The sequence below is a fragment of the Martes martes genome (genome assembly GCF_963455335.1).
Source record: "Martes martes genome assembly, chromosome: 6".
Classification (NCBI taxonomy): Eukaryota; Metazoa; Chordata; class Mammalia; order Carnivora; family Mustelidae; genus Martes; species Martes martes.
In genome coordinates, this window is record NC_137893.1 from 98,061,762 (window position 1) to 98,081,843 (window position 20,082).

At 45.3% G+C, this 20,082-nt stretch overlaps 1 protein-coding gene across 1 annotated transcript in view; it reads right to left on the reverse strand.

The window, feature by feature from the left end:
- Nucleotides 1-3,328: 3,328 nt before the first annotated feature.
- CILK1 (ciliogenesis associated kinase 1) overlaps nt 3,329-20,082 on the reverse strand; it is a gene marked incomplete at its 5' end in the record, with an annotated part of 34,276 nt that continues 17,522 nt past the window's right edge. Inside the window, 9 exons of the mRNA XM_080806060.1 lie at nt 3,329-3,923; nt 5,029-5,151; nt 7,350-7,478; nt 9,018-9,166; nt 9,284-9,474; nt 11,012-11,332; nt 13,801-13,968; nt 16,115-16,286; nt 16,970-17,102. Of these exons, the coding sequence (XP_080662186.1) occupies nt 3,769-3,923; nt 5,029-5,151; nt 7,350-7,478; nt 9,018-9,166; nt 9,284-9,474; nt 11,012-11,332; nt 13,801-13,968; nt 16,115-16,286; nt 16,970-17,102 (1,541 nt within the window). The 3' untranslated portion in view covers nt 3,329-3,768. The remainder of the gene's footprint in view (nt 3,924-5,028; nt 5,152-7,349; nt 7,479-9,017; nt 9,167-9,283; nt 9,475-11,011; nt 11,333-13,800; nt 13,969-16,114; nt 16,287-16,969; nt 17,103-20,082) is intronic.

Here is a 20,082-nt window from a genome sequence, read left to right on the forward strand (position 1 = left end):
AATTTCATGGCAGTAACACTGTACTAAGGATTAAGAAGTTATAAAATAGCAAAACCCCCACATTAGGAAATACTAATGTTATCTTCTTGTTGTGAAAGATTTTAAGTGATCTCTACATCCAGCACGGGGCTTGAACTCACAACCCTGAGATCTGGAGTGGCGTGCTCTACCAACTGAGCCTAGCCAGGTGCCCTACTGTTATCTTCTGATGGAAGAACACTGAAAATAAAAACGAAACACTCAGATCATTTCTCTTTCTTTAACTGTAACTTTATTTGGAGCAGAATTTTCCTTACATAAAGTTAACGCTTTTAAACAACTTAGGACAAACTATTCAAAACGCAATATTTTATTTCAGAAAGGGCTTGTGTCAGTGGTTTTCTCTCCTCCTCTATTCTCATCGTGATGACTATTTGTTTTTTAAATAAATATATTCTCAGTTATTTCCTTGTAATCAAATCTGGTGACTACACTGCTATCAGTACAAAGACATCTGAGATCAGAAGACTGTTCGGGTCATTTGAAATTCACATTAGCCCAGTGTCTCTAAGAAACTGGTAATACAGATTGATGGGATGCTTGCCTCCAGCTTGTCTTCTTAATGGTTTCCATGAGAGGGTCCTCACAATAAGTTATATAAAATACAGTACTTTGGTTGGAAATTGTAAAAATAATTCTAAAAATTAAGCACATATATTAAATAAACGCGTTGCTACAGTATGCTCTAAATGATATAAAATAATTAGCATGTCAAACATTCTCTTATAAACATATTGCTTTGGGTCATACACTGAGCTGAAACATACAGCCTGCGTTCTTTTCCTCCTAAATGGCACAAAACAATGGCTTGATGGTAGGGAAACGCTCCTTCATGAGCAAAGACGGTGCCTGTGAGCCCCAGTACTACCCTTATTTGTTCTTGGGCATTACCTTGATTGTATTCAACTTTTGATAACATCAGAAGACGACACAGTGTCAGTTAGATGTATACAGTCTTTTAGCCTATCTATAAGAGGTGTCTAAAAAAACTGTTTGAAAATCAATTTTCTTCCTCCTTAAATCCTATCATACATGAGCTGGGTGAGTGTTTAGTAATTAATGGAATTTTATTGTAAGATGAACAGTCACACCAAGAGTAGCTTTTATGCCCATGTGGCTTGCCTTGTGGTTTGCACACATACCCCTCGGCACACCACTTATCACCGGACCTTTGGGTGTGGAAAGAGAACCATCCCTGTACCATTTCCCAATGTCCCGAAAAGCTTTCTGACTGGAAATGAGGTATAGTCATGGATAGGTACAGTGAAACTCCTCATTCCTCTTGGTGTCTTATAGTACATCTTATAATTCCCTACTAACTAAAAGATACACACACCAGGTATCATTTAATTTTTCACTTAACAAAAAATGGTCACGATTCCCTTCTATAGTAAACAGCATGTATACACATTTGCCGTTTACCCTTTACAGGGGAAAAAAAAGAACTTTCCAGGATTTTGATGGTTCTTTAGAATTTACATTGTTTTTTCAGTCTTCTAGTTTTCTCGACTGCACATCAGCTTCTCGACTTCCACAAGGATAATCGTGTTTGGCTTCTGAAGGGGACTTGTTTGTTCATAAATAAAGCAAAAAGTAAGAGGAAGAAAACGGAAATATTTTCTGAATGTGGGCCCACAAAAGTATTACAGAAACAATTCTATAATGCATAATAACCAGGTGACTGGGTTTTTCCATTTAAAAAAATGTCATGACCTTAACATAAGCTACAGTGCCAAGAATATGGTTTTCACAATCCATTCGCTTCTCTAAGAGGTATTTACAATTTAAAACCAGCTTTCCAGCAAGCTGGGCAAGGTTACAGATTAACTTACTTTTTATACATAATACAGAAAGGGAAAATAAATAGTAATTGCAGTAAAGGACTCATCTCTGAAAACACATTTTCTGCTGCTTTAGATAATGAGTTGAGAATATAATACAGAAGTGAACTCAGCTTCAAGTTGTGCTTACATATACATATTTGTTTTCTGAAGCTTTGCTGCCAGTTTGTTAACAGAAAATATTCCCTATCAAATTCACATCCATTATGTGCTTTTCTCACGCCCCTAGGGATCATAGTGCTTGGTCAAGTACATTTTTGCGCCAGATTGCCCAAAGCGGAAATTACTCCCTGATTTAGATGAGGGCCCTATGGGAGCCCCGGCAATTTGCTCAGGCTCTAACATACTACGAATACATCAAAGCAATCATTTACCCACGGATTGGGTTAAATTGTGTCAAAGTGCCGACATTCTGTTTTATCTGTCATTTTAACCTACAGAAATGATAGACAATTTCATATGGCTCAACCTGCTAGATCCGGGAACCTGGAACCCAATGAGAGTAGCTTGGGGCCTGGGAGAATGTGAGTCAATGCGCTCCTGAGCTTGTATCACGTCCACTGGCGGAGACCTTCCCTCCTGCCTTTCAGGTAAACCACAGGCAGGGGCAGATGGGCCTACAGAGATGGACGAAGAGTGGACCTTTTGTCTTTTTCTGTCTCCAAACTAGCTTTGTCGTTTTCAAAATTGCTGTAAACATTCCTCTCAATGGAACAGCCTCTGTCCAACAAATTAGAGTTCCCACTGTGTGAAGAAACTACACAAGGGTTACGAGTTCAAATGTGGCACGCTACTGACACCACCATCATGTAGCCGGGATGTCCCAGGTCAGCGGAACCTCGGCCATGAATCCTTCCTGCTCCCCAAAGTGCCCTGAGAATGTGGCTAGGACAGAAGATTCTTCGTTGTCTGTTCCTAGCCAGGCCTGGAGAACTGGACCGAATGCAAGAGTCGATCAGTTATTACAATAAAAAAATCTTCTGCTGCTTTGAAACTTAGCTTTTTGGTCATGCATCTTGATAGGAATATAAGTTTAACAGACTGTGTTGACCTTTGAGTGAAAGACCTGTTGGCTTGAAAAGCTTCCCTTTTGGGGGTACTTATACAATTGGATTTCAAAAATGGAAGAAACATCAAAAAATGGGAGAAAATAGGATGGGATGGCCTACCGTGATAAAACCATCTCTCCAACCACCTTGCATATCTCCAACCACCAAAAAGGGTTGTAAAAATTTCAAAAACTGTTTACTTGGAGTTCTTTCAGCTGTGAAGTTCATTGCATAATAGTATTTTTAGAACAGCACAGTGGTGTCACAGAATCAAACCAATAACCTGATATTGAAAAAAGCAGAAGATCATTTATCTAGCGCTGAGGCTGGTCCAAGAAAGCCGATGTACCAGTGTGCCGCATTTAAAATTTAACCACTTCACAAATATCTGCACGTGGTGAGTCAGTAACCCTTTATCATGTAGCCTCCAATTGCACCCCTGCTGCAATACTGCATCAATATTATTACATTTTAAAAAATCTGTATAAAATATTATCTGGAACCCCAAAGGAAAATCAATTAATTTTTAAAAAGTTCATTACAAAGTTGACTGTATAAAATGCTAGAACATAATCCATATATACAAAATGCTGCTGCTTAAGAAAATAATGGGACCCAGTTTTAGAATAAAATAATTTTGTACAAAAAAAGGGTATTGCATTCAAATCAATATTTTAAAAAAAAACCTTAAAAAGAATATTGAAATGTCTTAGTTCAGAAGAATAACTATAAAGTGTTTGTTTGCTTTCACACCGTCGCCAGTTTCTTGTTGGCAGAACACCAACCAGATGGCCGAGGGACCGTGTCCTGCTTTCCCCCGCGCCCAGAAGCTTGGCCCGTCATCGCCGAGACGCGTACTTGGAAACCCAGTCCGTCCGGCCGTGCACAGGCTGTGCAGCCGGAGGTCGTGGCATCAGCCCGGGAGTGCTTCTAGGCTGGGTGTGGAAGAAAGGTCGCCCTGGATGAGGTCTCACGGCCTTCAGGGAAGAATATCCTGCAATTAAAGAGGAAGTTGGGTCGGATTGATATGGGACTCCTGCAAACACAGCAAACAAATGCATCTTGGTGACAAAAATATTGGAAAATGGGAGTTCAAGAGAAGCATTGGCGGGCGACTCACAGTCTTCCCTCTCCCGGTGAAGGACAACTTCATTCTATTGTTGTCAGGCTAAAAACACTGGTGTCATTCCTGACCCCTCTTTTTTCCCAGCCCACATGTCATGGGTCAGCAAATGCCACTGGCTCTCCCTTCCAAACAGACTCAGAATCTGGCCCGGCTCCGCTCTCAGCAGCCGGGCCCGTGATTCCCCGCCGGGATGACTGCAACAGCCAGTTTCCCCGCTGCCAACCGTGTTCCCCGCCTCCAGTCTCACGACGAGGAGCACGCGAGTTGAGGCTGCAAGATGTGAGTCAGATCACCTCACACCTCTGCCCCAGACCCTCCGGTGGCAGCCAGGTCCCTCACACGCAAGGACAGCACACTTACCGCAGCCCCGCGCACTCCGCCCCTGCCACCTGCCTCCGGGCTCTTCCGGGAACACGCCCACCTCTCCTGTCTCCTGGCCCACGCGCTAGGAACCCCGGGCTGGGGGGCAGCCTCACCCACACCGCAGGGCTAGCCCGCTCACCTCCTTCACACACCGTCACTCAACAGCTCCTTGGTGGTGAGGTCTTCTTTGGCCACCCTCTTTATTTTTTTTTAAATTATTATTTTTTTAAAATTAACATATAATGTAGTATCTGTCTCAGGGGTACAGGTCTGTGATTCATCAGTCTTACACAGCACCCAGAGCTCAGCACAACACATATACTCCTCAGTGTCCTTCACTCAGCCTCCCCATTCCTCTCATCCCCCCTCCCCCTCCAGCAACCCTGTTTGTTTCCTGAGATTGAGTCTCTTAGGGTTTGGCACCCTCTTTAAACATGCACACTCCAACCTCCACATTCCCTATATCTTGCCTACCTCGTTTTTCTCCTCAGCACTGGTGAGCATCTACCCTGCCCTGGTGGATCCTCTGCTTACAACATGCCTGGCACAAAGCCATGACTCGATAACCATTTGATGAACTGCTTCATGAATAACCCAAAATAGGACTCACCCGGAGAAGGGTCTGGAATAGGAGCCAAGTGTACCCTCTGCACAGCAGAACCAACTTCTTTTTTCAGGAACGATGGGATATAGTTTCCAGTCAGTCCACTAGAACTCGTAGAACCGGAACCAACTGATGCACAAAAGCAAAAGCTCATTACTACGAAGACCCCACGTGCACAAAACACAACAGGGTCACACAGGTGTGGAACAATAAAGAATTAGGTGTTTACTTTTAGGAGGGAAATAGGATAAGAACAGTGAATTGCGAGCAGAGCATTCCTCCACACCACACTGTGGAAAGATGGGGGGAGAGGGGCAGCAAAGACGGGGCCGCTCTTGTAGCCTGTGCCTGGATGGAGCCCAGATGCTTGGTTCATTCAAGAAAAGGGAAAGGTGTGGTTTTCTTTCTTTTTTGCAATAATGGGTTTAGCCCATTCTGAAATTTGCTTTTTCCACTCCAAAACAGAGAAGAGTTATCCTTCCAGGTCAGTATGTACAAACTACTGGCTAAACCGTAATCCACACACCACTGTCTTACTGAATGGCATGCAGGTAGGTGATCTTAACCATTTAGTTAAGACAAGTAAGTCTACGCTAAATACTCTTGCCCGTAATCAGAAAAATTAATGATGTATATTAAATATATTCACTTTTTATGAAACTTTCAGAGGGAGAGTGCTTTAAGGGCTGGAACTGTATGGGCACCCAGTGATCTAGGAAGTTAATGGGATGGCTTATATGTAGCAGTGATCAATACATATTGGATGGATGAACAGAGATCTATGAGCCTATTAAGACTTTAGGACACACGGAATGAAGACAAATGTTATCATGGGCCATTATACAAACGCAAGTTATATCCGGCGGTGGGGGGGAGAATGTGTGGCAGAGTGATAATGCCTGGGTAAGGAGCTGTGTTGTGCTAGAGCACATTTTCATTTTTGGTGAATAGGTTCATACAAAAAATGAGAGAATCTGAACAGGTTAAGTCACAAAAGGGAAAGAACGTACAGTCCATGACCACGAGAGAAGATGCTCCACCTCATTAGTACACAGGACATGCAAGCTTAAGCCACCACAAGAGGCCATCTCACACCCATTAGACCAGCACACAGTTTGCAATCGCGACAGTACCAAGTGGCATCAAGGATGCAGCACCACTCCCAGACCCTGCTGGAGAGCAATTGGGCAACATCTGTAAAGTCAAAGATGAGCACACCCTTTAACCCGTTTACATCAACCCCAGAGAAACCTTCACGCAGGTGCGCGACAAGAGGGTACGCCCAGGTTCATTTCAGCGCTCCTTCTATAGCAAAGATGGTTCACAACTTCCATGCTCACCAAGGAGAGAAGGATAAATACATTACGGTCCAGAAAGAGTCATAAATTAGGGGATGATATGGTGACATAAGTTATATAGGTTTTGTAACATACACTCTGATGAGTCTTATATCTCTGTGTAATTGCTAGATCATAACAGTTACTAAAATGAGTGGAGATCCAGAATCACGTTCGTAGTAATTTTTGAACATGTAAAAAACACTATGCGGTTCATGAATCTTTGAAAAAAGGCACAGAAGTAATAAACACCAAATTAGGTAGGGGCCGGGGGGTTAGGAGAGGGGAAAGAGGGAATGGGTAGGAGGGCCTAGACGGTGGGCTTCATGTGTACTTGCAAAGTTTGACTCCTTGAGCTGGGGTGGGTAGATGGGTATTGATACCTCATTTCCCTCTTTTTTGTATTTCTCAAAATAAATAAATGTGTCATGGATAAAGCAGGGAGAAGTGAGGCCCAGATGTTTACCTGGCAATGTGGAAGGGAAGCAATGCATGACAGGGGCTGCCTGTGTGAGGGAAAATGGTGCAGGGAACAGGCCTGCTGGGAATGGGGTCAGCCTGCCTGGAAGGCTTAGGAAATGCCCTTAGTCATTTAAAAGAAGTGGGACTGAGAACAACAACAAAAAAGTGGGGACACCCCTCTGAGCTGTCCAGAAGAGGTTTTTCGGTGCTCTGGGCTAAGGCTGGGTCATGAGAGAGGGGCGAGCTGGAGCACGCAGGTGGAGCTAAACTGGATGTCCAGCAGGGTGGGGCCTTGGAAGTCAGAGATGCCTAACTCCCCAGCTATGCCTGAGGGCAGACCCAGGGCAGCTGGCTGGGCCCCCAGAGCCTGCTGCCAAGAAAGAGATAGGAGCGTGGCCTGAAAAGGGGGCGCCCTGGGTTTCCACCTCAGAAAACCCTCTCATTTTCATAGCCTGTCTCTCTGGACCAGCCTTGCTGTATCCAGAGAATCTGCCTCTTGTCATTTCGGAGTTAATAATCACTACTCACCTGAATTTATTTTGCTGATTACTGATACTGTTCCTGAAGATTTTCCGGACAAACCAGAACTCGACCACGGATTAGATGGAACAAAATCCTTGCCTGGATTTGGAAGTATACCGTTCCTTATATTTATTCCTAATGGGGAAGAAATTATTTTCAGATGCAAAACACATTATTTCATGTTGAACCAGATTCCAGTGGTAACCTCATCACAAAACTCAATTTGTCTAAACTTCCTACATAGTAGGAATGTAATGTATTTAGGAATAAAAACTGGCCGTGAGGTTGTCCGATAGATTGCTGAGGAAAGAAGGAAATATGCTGTCCTGGGATTTAGTAGGCTGACTCACTGTTGGGCAGCCTGAAAGAGGTCTCCCTAAACTCCTCCCAACAGGTCTGTCTCATGTCTTCTCTCTTGGCCACTCTGGTGCTATTTCCTGGGTGTCAGTGCTCCTGGCCATTCCCATCTGTAACCCTGCATGGGCCACTACCTGTCCATCACCTTACCAAGTTCCTCTTGGTCCCCACCCCCCCAGCTCTGCAGCTCCCTGCTTTCCTCTCTGCATTTGGTCCCCCAGATCCCTCTTCTCACCTGACCTGGACTGTTAGCGCCATCTAGTGCTGGTGACTAGGGTCAGCACTGGGGACCCTCACAGACTCCATCAGACCCAAGGCTGCCTTTACCTTAATCAATCACCTCAAACTCAAGCCAAACCACCCACTAGACCGCCCACTTTCCCATTTATGTCAAGCACTGCAGATGGTTTTCAGAACTGAAAGACTGAATTCATCCTTTACCCTCTTTCCTCTCCTAGAGCCAAAAAGAAATAACTCTAATTCCCTCCCTGCTCCTTTTGGCCTGTAGTCACTGGAGTTTGGCCCAATGCACACAGGGTGTCTCTGTCCCGACACCCGAACCACTGTTGTACCCTGTCACCTGCTCTCTCTTCTTCCAGGTCATCCTGGGAGGCCGACCAAGAGGCGAGGAGTCAATCCACCAGCGGGGCCTGCTGTTCCCACCTCGTGTCCCCTGGGCCCCGCAGCCCCAGCCTGAGCCAGCACTCCCCTTACCTGCACGAGAACTACAGCCTGCCCTCAGCCACTCAGCACGCAGATGAACGTGAACCCAGCATGCTCTCCAGTTAAAACCCTTTGACAGCTTCCTGCTGCTTGTGAAATGAATTCCAAATGTCTTACAAGACTCCCAAAGATGCCCCATGCCACGTGTATCACCGTCTTACCACACTCAGGTCACGCTGGCCCCTCTGCCCTTCCCCTCACAAGCCGAGTCCCTGCCTTCCTTCCAGGCTCTCCACTTGCTTCTTCCCCTGCCTTTGTTCTGCTCATTTGTTCCTCCCCATTCTTTGGGGGCCCAAACAGGAGTCATGCGCTCAGAGAGGCCCTTCCTGAGCCCTCTGTCTACAGTGGCATCTCCTCCCCGCCTTCTACCACCACCGGATCTACTGGTTGTCTATTTGTTTAGGGTCTGGCTCCCAGCATTACAAAATAGGCTGCACAGGGGCTTACATCATACATTTCTATGATGTTCCTGCCAGTTCTGAAGTTCTAGAAGTCCAGGGGCCTTGCCTTCCAAAACAGAATCTCCGTGAATACATGATTCCGGGGAAATGGTTTCTTATCGAGGAGGAAAGTAAAGGCAAGCATTTCTATTACCAGGCAAGTATCGTGAGTGCTTCAGGTAGTGCTGCTTGGCCGCGGACCTCAGGGTTGGTGTGTCTCGCCTCTGATAGGAGGTCTGGGTAGGGGCGCTGCTGCCTGTACTGATGGGCTCGGAGGGCTTCAGGTCCAGAACACTCTCAAATCTGAAGCAAGGGAACGTGGCTTGGATCAGCATGAGATGGGGAGCACCATCAGAGAGGTACAGACCGATTCAAAAACCCCAGACTCAATCTGTGTCCAGAGCCGAGGCGCACACTTGCCTGCAGAGAGCCTCCTCGCTCTGTCTCTTCTTGTTTTTCAAGTCAGTCCTGGGGAGGGACGGACTGAAATCCAAGTCATCCAAGTCAGCCCAGTCGTCACAATCCTTTGTCGCCCGGGATACAAGACCCCACCTTCTCCGACTCTTGGGCTTGATCTCCCCGTTTTTGTGTTCCAGGCCAGCTAGCATTTTCTGTGCACCCGAGGAGTAGGGGACAAAGTGATACTTGGCATTAATGGAGCTCACCCAAGAGTAATCCCCATTCCACACTTCCTCACTGATGAAAAGGAGGACAGGGGCATATCATTCCCCACATGCCACTGTGGGAAGCACGTTCCCGGGCCTCTGTCTTTCACCTCTCCTGCATGCATCCCACCCACTGGCATCTTATGGGGACATTCAGGTGTATAAGATAAGAATTTTTACAAAGACATTTTTTAAAAATAGATTTGGGGGCACCTGGGTGGCTCGGTGGGTTAAAGCCTCTGCCTTCGGCTCGGGTCATGATCCCAGGGTCCTGGGATCGAGCCCTGCATCAGGGTCTCTGCTTAGCAGGGAGCTTGCTTTCTCCTCTCTCTCTCTCTCTCTCTGCCTGCCTCTCTGCCTACTTGTGATCTCTGTCTGTCAAATAAATAAATAAATAAATAAAATAAAATAAAATAGATTTATTTTTGAGAGAGAGAGAGACAGGGAAGGGACAGAAGGAGAGGGAGAGAGAGCATTAGCAGACTCCACACTGAGCGCACAGCCTGATGCAAGGCTCGATCTCACGACCACAAGATTATGACCTGAGCCAAACCGACTCTTAACCGCTTAACTGACTGTATCACCCAGGCACCCCTAAAAAGAAGTCTAAGGTACTGCTCACATATGGGGAGGATAGCTAGGCTGTCATCCAGGCCTCATCCCTGAAGACATTAACAGGCTTTTCTGTCATAAACAGAGATGCAAGAGAATACAGCTCAGACATCAGTCATCCTGCTCATTTACCGAAAACACTGCAAACATGCTTTCTTTGCCTTCTTAGTAGATCTGGATACTATTTAATTACAGAATTAGCTATAGTAGGAAATTTCCAAATACACACTGCTTCCAAAGTTGAGGGCGGGGGCCCAGCAAACAGTCTAAAGATAGCACTCCGGTAACCTCACAGTGCATCTCAGGGCGGGTCGGGAGCCGGCGTCAGTGAATGAATACTTGTCGACAGAAAGAATTCTGTTTCCGCATAAAGTTGTCAGAAAACCAGGCTCTCAGACAGCACCACAAACCTAATGGTAACTAGACGCCCCGATCAGGTTATTGGGTCTAGCACTCCTTCCTTCCTTTTGCACACCCGTCCCAGAAAGGAGAATGATCTGGGCTCAATCAACAGCCTAGCATTAACACAATCGTCGACAGCATTAATAGGAATGACAACCTATACATTTTGTTATGGCACTTTGTGATTTTTCAAAACATGTTCACAATGGGGAGCTCTGAACCACCACACCGCAGCTGCCGCCGCCAGCCCCGCTGTTAACAGGCACAGCCAGAACCTGAATTTAGACCTTCAACTCCAAGGCCAAATCTCCTTTCATTATTCCGTGATATTGCAAAGATACATTTATTGTAATTAGCCTTCCTTGTAATTAGACTTTATAGGCTGAAAAAAGGAAATCTTTCACATCATAGGTGGGGTCAGAAGAGGTACAGGCAAGACAAGGCGTCCTAGCAAATCTTCACTGCTTACCGACTGAGCATTCTTGGTATGGAGGGATGGGAAGAGCAACGGGCTTGGCTTGTCCTCCGGAAGATGGTTCGGGTGATCTGTCCTGGACGCCTCTGCTTTGTAGGGGTACATGAGATGCTGAGGGGGCTGGCTGGCTTGATGCTGTCTCGAGGAAATCCGTGGGTGTGGCTTGGTTGGGGGCTGGGCGGGGGGGACTGGCTTGATGTGAGGAGGTGGGCCTGCCTTTTCCAGGACATCCTTCTGTGCTTTTCCTGAATCTTGAAGGCTCTGTGTGGTGCTGCCCAGTGGATGCCCAATTTGGAAGTAGGGATATCGAAGCGCCTGGAATAACACAGAGGGCTGTTGTAGGAGCAAAGTCTAGCCAGGAAGGTTACGACCATCAGGCTCACTGAGCTACATTTCATGGGATCAGTTTACTACAGTTTCTTAGCCTAAACCAATGAGAAAACAGCATTGAATGTGTGATACTCTTTATGATTTTCCTTATCTAAAATATAAAGTTTATACACTTAAAATTATTTGGATAAAGCAGCCAGTTACACTGCTATTACCTTTGCTGCCTCTGAAAAGTATCTCGCTCAACACAGATGCTGGCTTTTTTTTTTCCTTTGAAACTTCCATTTAATATAAGTAGACCTCACTAAAAGAGTTAAAGGATATTTAAATAATTGCCATATGCGTTGTATCATGGAGCCACAGAAATATTGGTCCGTGCTGGCAAATCACAATTTGCGGTATGTATTAATTTATTATTTATTTAAATTTAATTTTAAATTCAATTAATTAACATATAATGTATTATTGGTTTCAGAGGTACAGGTCTATGATTCATCAGTCTTATATAATAGCCAGTCAGAGGCTGGTTTTGTAACTTATTTGCTATGTATCTTTTTTTGGTGGGGGAGGGTCGGGGGAGAGGGAAAGGGAGAATCCCGAGCAGACTCCCCACTGAGCATGAGCCAATGTGGGGCTAGATCTCACAGCCCTGAGTTCGTGACCTGAGCCAACATTAAGAGTCAGAGGCTTAACCAACCGAGCCACCCAGGTGCCCCTGCTATGTGTCTTAAATGTAGTATTTCACCTCTCAGAGCCAATTTCCTCAGACCATAAAAAGAAAAAAAAATACTATAAAGCTGAGAGAGCCAAACACAATAATCCTGGAAGACTCCGAAGAGGCAAGTGTAAAATGAGCAGGTACTTTACCCCAGGAATGCCAGGAATGTGATATGGGATACAGGGAAACCCTGCCTATCAACAACTGGCAAGCCTTGTTAGTTGTTCTGAGCAATCCAGTTTTCCGGACAGTCAGGGGATAAATCTTGAAGGGCTGGGGTTTACAATTCTTTCTGAAATAGTCTCTGTATTCCCTAGTCTTTTTGAATGGAAGTCACCAAACAGAACAGAACCTTTCTTAATAGCTCTGTTATAAGCATGTGTAATGATTATATGTAAGTGTAGATGCAGAGGCCAATAACGTGGAGACTCTGGTACTGGTTTTGGACCCTGGCATCTAATTTGAGAAGTCTCTGTAGTTCCAGGCACTTCTGCAAACTGATCTGGGTCCGTTTTTAGCCTTTCTGACACTATTCTTAAAAGTACACATTGTTCTCTTGGTTCCTTGCTACAGATTTTTTTCTTTTCATCTCTTGGGTACAACCTTCAAAAAACTGGGTTCATCAGGAAGCGTTTCTCCTGCCCTCAGGATATTTATGAATTTCATCCCCCCCCAGTGCACTTCTGTGGGCTTTCCAACCTCGGCTACCTCGAGTCTTATGGTACCGAATTATGGCTCTTTCCCGTGTGAGCCTTTGGAAAGCTGCTTCTCCATAATTCCTTAACCTCCAACTATGGTCTCTCTGGTTCTCACAAATTCTAACATCACATTGGCCCTATCTTCAAATGGCCCCCATCACTTCTGTTTAGCTGAATCATCACCTCTGATTAGAACTGGTCACCTTTGTCATTCTGAGCCGTGTAACCACCATGGGGGTGAGGGGCTGCTGGGAAGGAGCCAGACACACTACAGAGGGAGAATTGCAAGAGGCACAAGGGTGTTTTATCATCTAAGTCCAAGCGGCCTTGGGGGAGGGCGGGTTGAGAAAAAAGGATGTATGAAGCAGGAGACCCAGGATCTGTGTCATTGAACTGCAGTCTGGGGCACTATCTGTACTAGTTGCTGGATGAATGATTAGGGGAGATCACTTCGACTTTCTGAGATTCAGTGTTCTCACAGAGGGAAAATACTACCCCTGATTTCACAGAACCTTCATAGGGTTAATATCATGTAAGAACATACTAAAGCATCTACAAACTGTTAAGTGCTATCAAATATTAACGATGCTTATCATCCTAGCTCTACCTTGTCTGTCGCCCTCTCTGTGCCAGCTGTAAAACGAGGGAGTTGGATTTCACAAGATATTTTCAAATTCCCTTTTGACACCCCATACTGCCTTATAAGCAAACTGCTGCGTAGTCTTAACTTAGAGAATATCCTTGAAAACTTTCTCCAAAGACAGGCAGATATATTTGCTTATTTTCTCTTCCTCGTACGTGGTGATAGGAACCTGTATGCCAATTTCCAAAGCAACTGTATTGTTTAAACCTTTAACTGTATACAGTGAGTTTCAAACTATTTTGTTTTTATATATAATATACCATTAGTGGCATTTGATACTGTTTTTCACCCATAATACCAAGTAAGATAATTCCTATGAGGATTATAGGAATTATCCAGAGTCAGATATGAACTTCACAAGAAATGCATCAAACAGAAGGAAATGGAAGGAAACCTGACTAGCTGTTGGCCGTTTCTTAGGATCCCACTGGAGCATGTCTCTCAGGAGCTGAATGGCTTCACTGCTAGCATTTGGAATCAGGGTCTTTAAGTTATTGGGTACACACTGGGGCCAGCGGAAATTCATCGCACTTGAAAGTTGGTAGCCTTCAGGCCAGTCGGTCTGAAAGAAGGACAAGAGGGAAGATATTGCTCAGCCAACTTGTTCTGATCGTTTCCACTCCAGCCCTACCAGAAAAGCAATCATGTCATTACCACGCTCATACTCACGGAGCGGCACTGCGTCTGACGAAACACAGAAGATGCTAATGGAGGGACTGCAAAGAACGTCAATTTAGGGGAACAGTGGGAAACACAGTGAATTTGCCACCAACTGGTTTTATAACCATTCAATTGATTGTTCAAATGAGTGTTTTCCCAGTTGTGTTCTATGAGACAGAGGTTTTAAGAAACCGCTGAGAAACTGTATTGGGGAAAAAAAGAAAAGAAGACACCTTGTTTCCAGTTAAATAAATTTGTGTTACCCTATATATTATAATATTCCTACCTTTTTTTTTTAAAAGATTTTATTTATTTGACAGAGAGAAATCACAAGCGGGAAGGGGCAGGCAGAGGGAGAAACAGGTTCCCCACTGAGCAAGGAGCACACCTTAGACCCTGGGATCACGACTTGAGCGGAACGCAGATACTTAACCCACTGAGCCACCCAGGTGCCCAACAATAACCCCATCTTGATAACTGAAAATAACCATGCTGCGAAGTCCAGCAGGAAAGAAAGCTGTTCCCCTCAGTCTCAAGCTCTCCACTGCTTCATGCATCATTCCCACTAAATTCTGGAGGTAATGACGCAAAATGATGAGCAAATAATCTTTAAGGTTCCCCGCCCCCCCCCGCTTTTTTTTTTTTTTTTTTAACAAAACACATTCTGGTATAATTTTATCTTTTAAGGTAAAGTGGCATTATGTATAGCTTATGTTATTTATTTACTTAGATGATTATTGAGGGCTTATTATATGCTTAGTATTGTTGGGTATCCAAAAATAATCCAGGATTTGGCATTACAGTCCAGAAAGAGAAAAAAAGGCATTTATTTTAAAACACAATAATACAGAGAAAAAAGTGATGAGGGTTGCAAGAAAGTTACAGGTAACCAGAGGAGGCAAAGATATCCAGCAAGAATCTCTGGAAAATCTTGAGGAGGTAGCACTCATAATTTATTCAAATGATCTAAAATGTTCTGAGGGTCTGGTTTGTATAAGCAATGGTGCTAGGACCTCGAAAAAGAATACCAATAAACACAAGCCCATGGTCTAGGGCACAAGAGATGTCCAAGGATAATGATATTACTAACCTAAAGCACAGCTGAAATGGAGAGGAGATTAGAGCAGCAGTGAGGACGTAAATTATTAAGGGGCCTTGGGAAGAGTGGAGTTCAGTCACGTGAGACATTCAGGCAGGGGAGCGGAGCTCGCATGCACAGGGCAGGGAAGCGGGGGGCACTTCCAGGACCGCACCAGGCCGGGTGGAAGGGAGCACGGGAGCACGTGGGAGATTAGTGGTGAGGGTGAAGCAGGCTGTGGTGTAGGCACTCAATGGGTATTTTTCACAGGGAAGGCAGCACCAGGGCTGGGGGAATCTGGCTGCAGAGTGAAAGATAAGCTGGGGGCAGAACTTGACAGCAGCTGGACTGAGAAGATGCCCCAGACAAAGCAGGAGGGTCACCGCTGGCCGTGCCATGGAGTTCTACAGGATTTGTGGCCAGGGAAGGAGGGTATGGGAGAGGGAGAGAGAGAGAGAGAGAGAAACACTGAAATTTAGTCTCAAGGCTGGGGTGCTGGGATTCTGGTGCAAGCGTGGACAGGAACGGAGAACGGGGGAAGGAAGCTAGGTGGGGGTCAGCAAATCACAATCTATGTCAGGTGTCAAGTCCAAGGTGACGGTGAGGGTGTCGGGAGAAAATCTCACAGGTAGTCTAAGTATGTGATAGCAGGCCCAAGGAGGGTTTCAGTTAGGAGACTTGCGAAGGACTGCAGGAGTCGTAGCCAGGAGGATAGAGAAGCCCAGCGAGGGAGGTGGGGTGGCTGAGATAAGAGGAGAGGGAGCCGTAACACGTGTACTTAAGATGAAGAGCAGGAGGGACAGAGGCCGCCACGTCAGCGGAAAGGGCAGGGAAGGGCCACTGAGGTCGAGGGAAAGGCTGTAGGACTAGCAGGCGATCCACAGGGCTAGGGCTGTGTGGGTGCAGGACAGGAAGCGAGGGTGGGGCAGAAGTTGGCTTCAGCCCCCAGGCTTTTGTTCAGGATCATTACCTTTTTGGGTGTCCCCAGCAGCTGGCAGATTTTGAAGATGGTGTCAATTTCACTGGCCCCGGGGAAAAGTGGCCTGAGGGTGTACACTTCCGCCATGATACAGCCCACGGCCCAGATGTCGATGGGGGAGCTGTAGCTGGTGGACCTCAGGAGCACTTCCGGAGCCCGGTACCTGGAGGGCCAAAGATGCACTGCCGGTTAGTGCGGCTACAGGCCAGAAGTTCAATGAAATACTACCAACCATTCTCAGGGAGAGATCTTCTCTATTTCTAATTGCTATCTAGTTCTGTGGGGTAGGTGGACCCAGGACGGCTTGGCCATTGTCGGGGCTGCTGTCATAAAGCAGTGCTTCTCTATTTCATGGTTTTTCCTACTGAGCATTTCTCTGCAGGACTCTTCTGTACAGCACCCTTGAGAAACAGAGTGAGAGTGAGGAAAAGGAAGAACAGGAGAAAGAGAGAACATAAACTTGTCTGCAGGCTACTTCTTGGTCACGGCCAACTGCTTAAATGCTTCCGGTCTCAAAGTTTTAGCAATAATCGTTAGCTGGCTTTTTAGACAGGTCTTTGGAGAATCTTCTACACAACTCTTTTAGGAAACGGTCTTCAGTAAGGGCTGTATATAAAATATTATTTATATCATGGAAAAGCATCACGGGCCTCCTTGTAAAAGGATTTATTTACAGCCCAAGCTTTTAAACCTGGTACAATGCCAAGATACCTACAAATATGTGTTTCAAACTGCACTGTTGCTCTCAGTGAAAAGTTACTTATTTGTGACATTAATGTTATTCTCAGTATAATGGTGTATTTTAAAAGAAGTGCAGTTAAGTAAGTTGGAGGGAAGAGGGCTTACCATCTGGTAGATACATAGTCTGTGTATGGGGGTCTGGATCGGATTTCTCGGGCCAACCCGAAGTCTGCAATTTTCACAAGTTCCGGGCCCATGCAGAGGAGGTTCTCAGGCTTTAAGTCCCGATGGAAGAAACCTGTAGAGAGAGAAATCCCAATACACATTTGCTTCTGCATTACTCTTTGCAGCTGTATTTCTCTTTTCATAAATAGCTGTAACTTGAGAAGTAGCCTGGAATGACACCAAAGGCTCTACGCACAGGACTTCTTTCATTGCCCACTGATGAATTCGCCAAAATGTAAAACAATTCAAAAACTGATCATCATTTTTTTCCAACATAGAAAACAGCTTTAAAAACATCATGGGGCGCCTGGGTAGCTCAGTGGGTTAAGCCTCTGCCTTCGGCTCAGGTCATAATCTCAGGGTCCTGGAATCGAGTCCCGCATCGGGCTGTCTGCTCAGTGGGGAGCCTGCTTCCCCCCTCTCTCTGCCTACTTGTGATCTCTCTCTCTGTCAAATAAATAAATAAAATCTTTAAAAATAAATAAATGAATAAATAAATAAATAAAGTGTCAAAACTCTGGGAGCCCCTGGGTGGCTGAGTTGTTAAGCGTCTGCCTTCGGCTCAGGTCATGATCCCAGGGTCCTGGGATCAAGCCCTGCATCAGGCTCCCTGTTCGGCGGGAAGCTTGCTTCTCCCTTTCCCGCTCCCCCTGCTTCTGTTCCCTCTCTCTCTGTGTCTTTCTCTGTCAAATAAGTAAATAAAATCTTTTAAAAAAATAAAATATCAAAACTCAGTTACAGGCTGAGATAACTTTGCAAAAAGAAATTGTCACCCACGGAGCGGGGGGATAGATAGATAGATAGATTCTTTCTTTCTATATCTATATCTATCTATCTATCTATCTATCTCATGCCTACACTGCCCACATCAGCTAGAAAGAATTTGAGTTTAAAACCATTTCAAAAGACAAAAGTCTTACGAGTTCTGAGAGTTTATATCACAAGAAAAACACAATTACAACTTCTGTTTAAGGAACAAGGGATTTAAGAAGGGACCTACTCGTATTGAGATTCTGGTGTATTGCAACAAATATTTCATAGGTTCAATGCTTATTACTTTGCCCAATGAAGAAGCAGAGGTATCTGCAGCATGTACTGTGGAAGGCAAACACAGCTCACCAAATGGCAAGCCCGTCTCGGCTACCACAGAGCTCTGGGGGTGCGTGCAGGATATTCAACACGCGAAATTTCCAGATGCGCTCAGATACCCACTGATCAGTGATAAACGCCTCGAAAACCCAAAACCTTCCACTTGTAGAGAGCATCATTGACATGGCCATCATTGTGCACGACTCTCAATCGCCATGGAACACCAACACTGGGTACACAACTCTGTAAAAGCTGCTGATGGTGTTATTTGTTATGTGCTGTTTTTAATCAATGTTGTGACAGTTGGATCCAACTAGCACCTGATGGGGGGAATAAAGAGCCATCACAGAAGAGCTACACTATCCCTTGACAATCTCCATGCTGAAGATGCTCAGATCTACATCTATGACTTGCCTTTTCCACCCTTCTCTGGACCTCCGTCTCCATTGGGGTTGCAGCTGGATATCACTGTCTCCCTCATCAATCTGTCCCAAACCACTTTTTTCCTCTCCCAAATCATCTCTCCTTCCCAAATCTTTGATAAGATATCCTGGTTTCCTGTAGTTATATTGGACCCTTTCCGAACAGTCAAGGAATTGTGTTCCATTTCTCATCCAAATATCTCCTATCTGACCCTTCCTGCCCCTTTCCAGTCCTCCCTCCCAAATCTTTGCTCTCCTCATCTATCCCTCTATTGCCACTTGCTGGCCTTCCTCGATCAGCTTCTCTGGATTTCCTCACCTCCTGATAATTTAAACACTGTCTTTCCTTGTCACTGACACACACACACACACACACACACACACACACACACACACACAAACACACTCACACAGAGCCTTCCATGGCTCCTCTAAAGTTATTTAATAAGCTCGAACATCTTTCAGTATACCTAGAGATAGACTCTTCTAATACTTATCACCAGGATGTATAACGAATGTTCCAATCAGGTAAAATTCCTCATTTCTTTCAGGTTCACTGTATCTATTCCCCATGTTATACCCTTGTTCCTTTTTATCTATGTCAATCCCAATCTTTGCTATCCTTCAAGACCTACGTCGAGTTTCTCCTCCTCCAGGAGGTCATTTTATTTTTTATTTTTTTTTTTATTTTTTTTATTTTAAAGATTTTATTTATTTATTTGACAGAGAGAGACCACAAGCAGGCAGAGAGGCAGACAGAGAGAGAGAGAGAGAGGAGGAAGCAGGCTCCCTGCCAAGCAGAGAGCCCAATGCGGGACTCGATCCCAGGACCCTGAGATCATGACCTGAGCCGAAGGCAGAGGCTTAACCCACTGAGCCACCCAGGCGCCCCAGGAGGTCATTTTAATTATGCCAGCCTTCTTCACTCACTCATCCAACCAATAAATGTTCATGGAGGGCCCACTCTGGGCCAGGCACTATGGATTCAGAAGCAACCCAAATGGACACAGTTCTTGCCCTATAGACATGATAGGCTCTTCTCTTTGAACTTGAACAGAACTCTGCCATTTTCAGGTACACTGACCATCTCTCTCTGATTAGATGGAGCACTTTTAAGGGTAGAAGCCATGATGCTACTTTTTCTGAGTGCCTAGCACTATGGCGGGACCATGGTAGTCTCATAAGATAGTCTTACTGACAGAACCAAAGACTTGAATAGGTATGCAGGGAATGTGAAAGAGCTCAATGGTGACACATCTACTTTGGCCAAGTCGTCAGGGGCAGTAGAGAGAAGACCAGGAGGCAGGAAGGCTCACCAGACAGCAACTAAGAAGTGAGAAGAGCAGTGACCCTGTAGCAGTGGGGGAGACCCTGAGGGCTCAAAGCAGGAAGTCCTCAGCATGGGGGGAGTTCCAGAAGGACTAAATGCCCCAAGCCCTCTCTGCTGTAGAGGAAGGGGCAGGCAATTGTGATGTGGTTATACTTGAACATGCACTGGAGGTCATGTATCACGGAAAGCAACACTGGTTGGTTTTTAAAAAA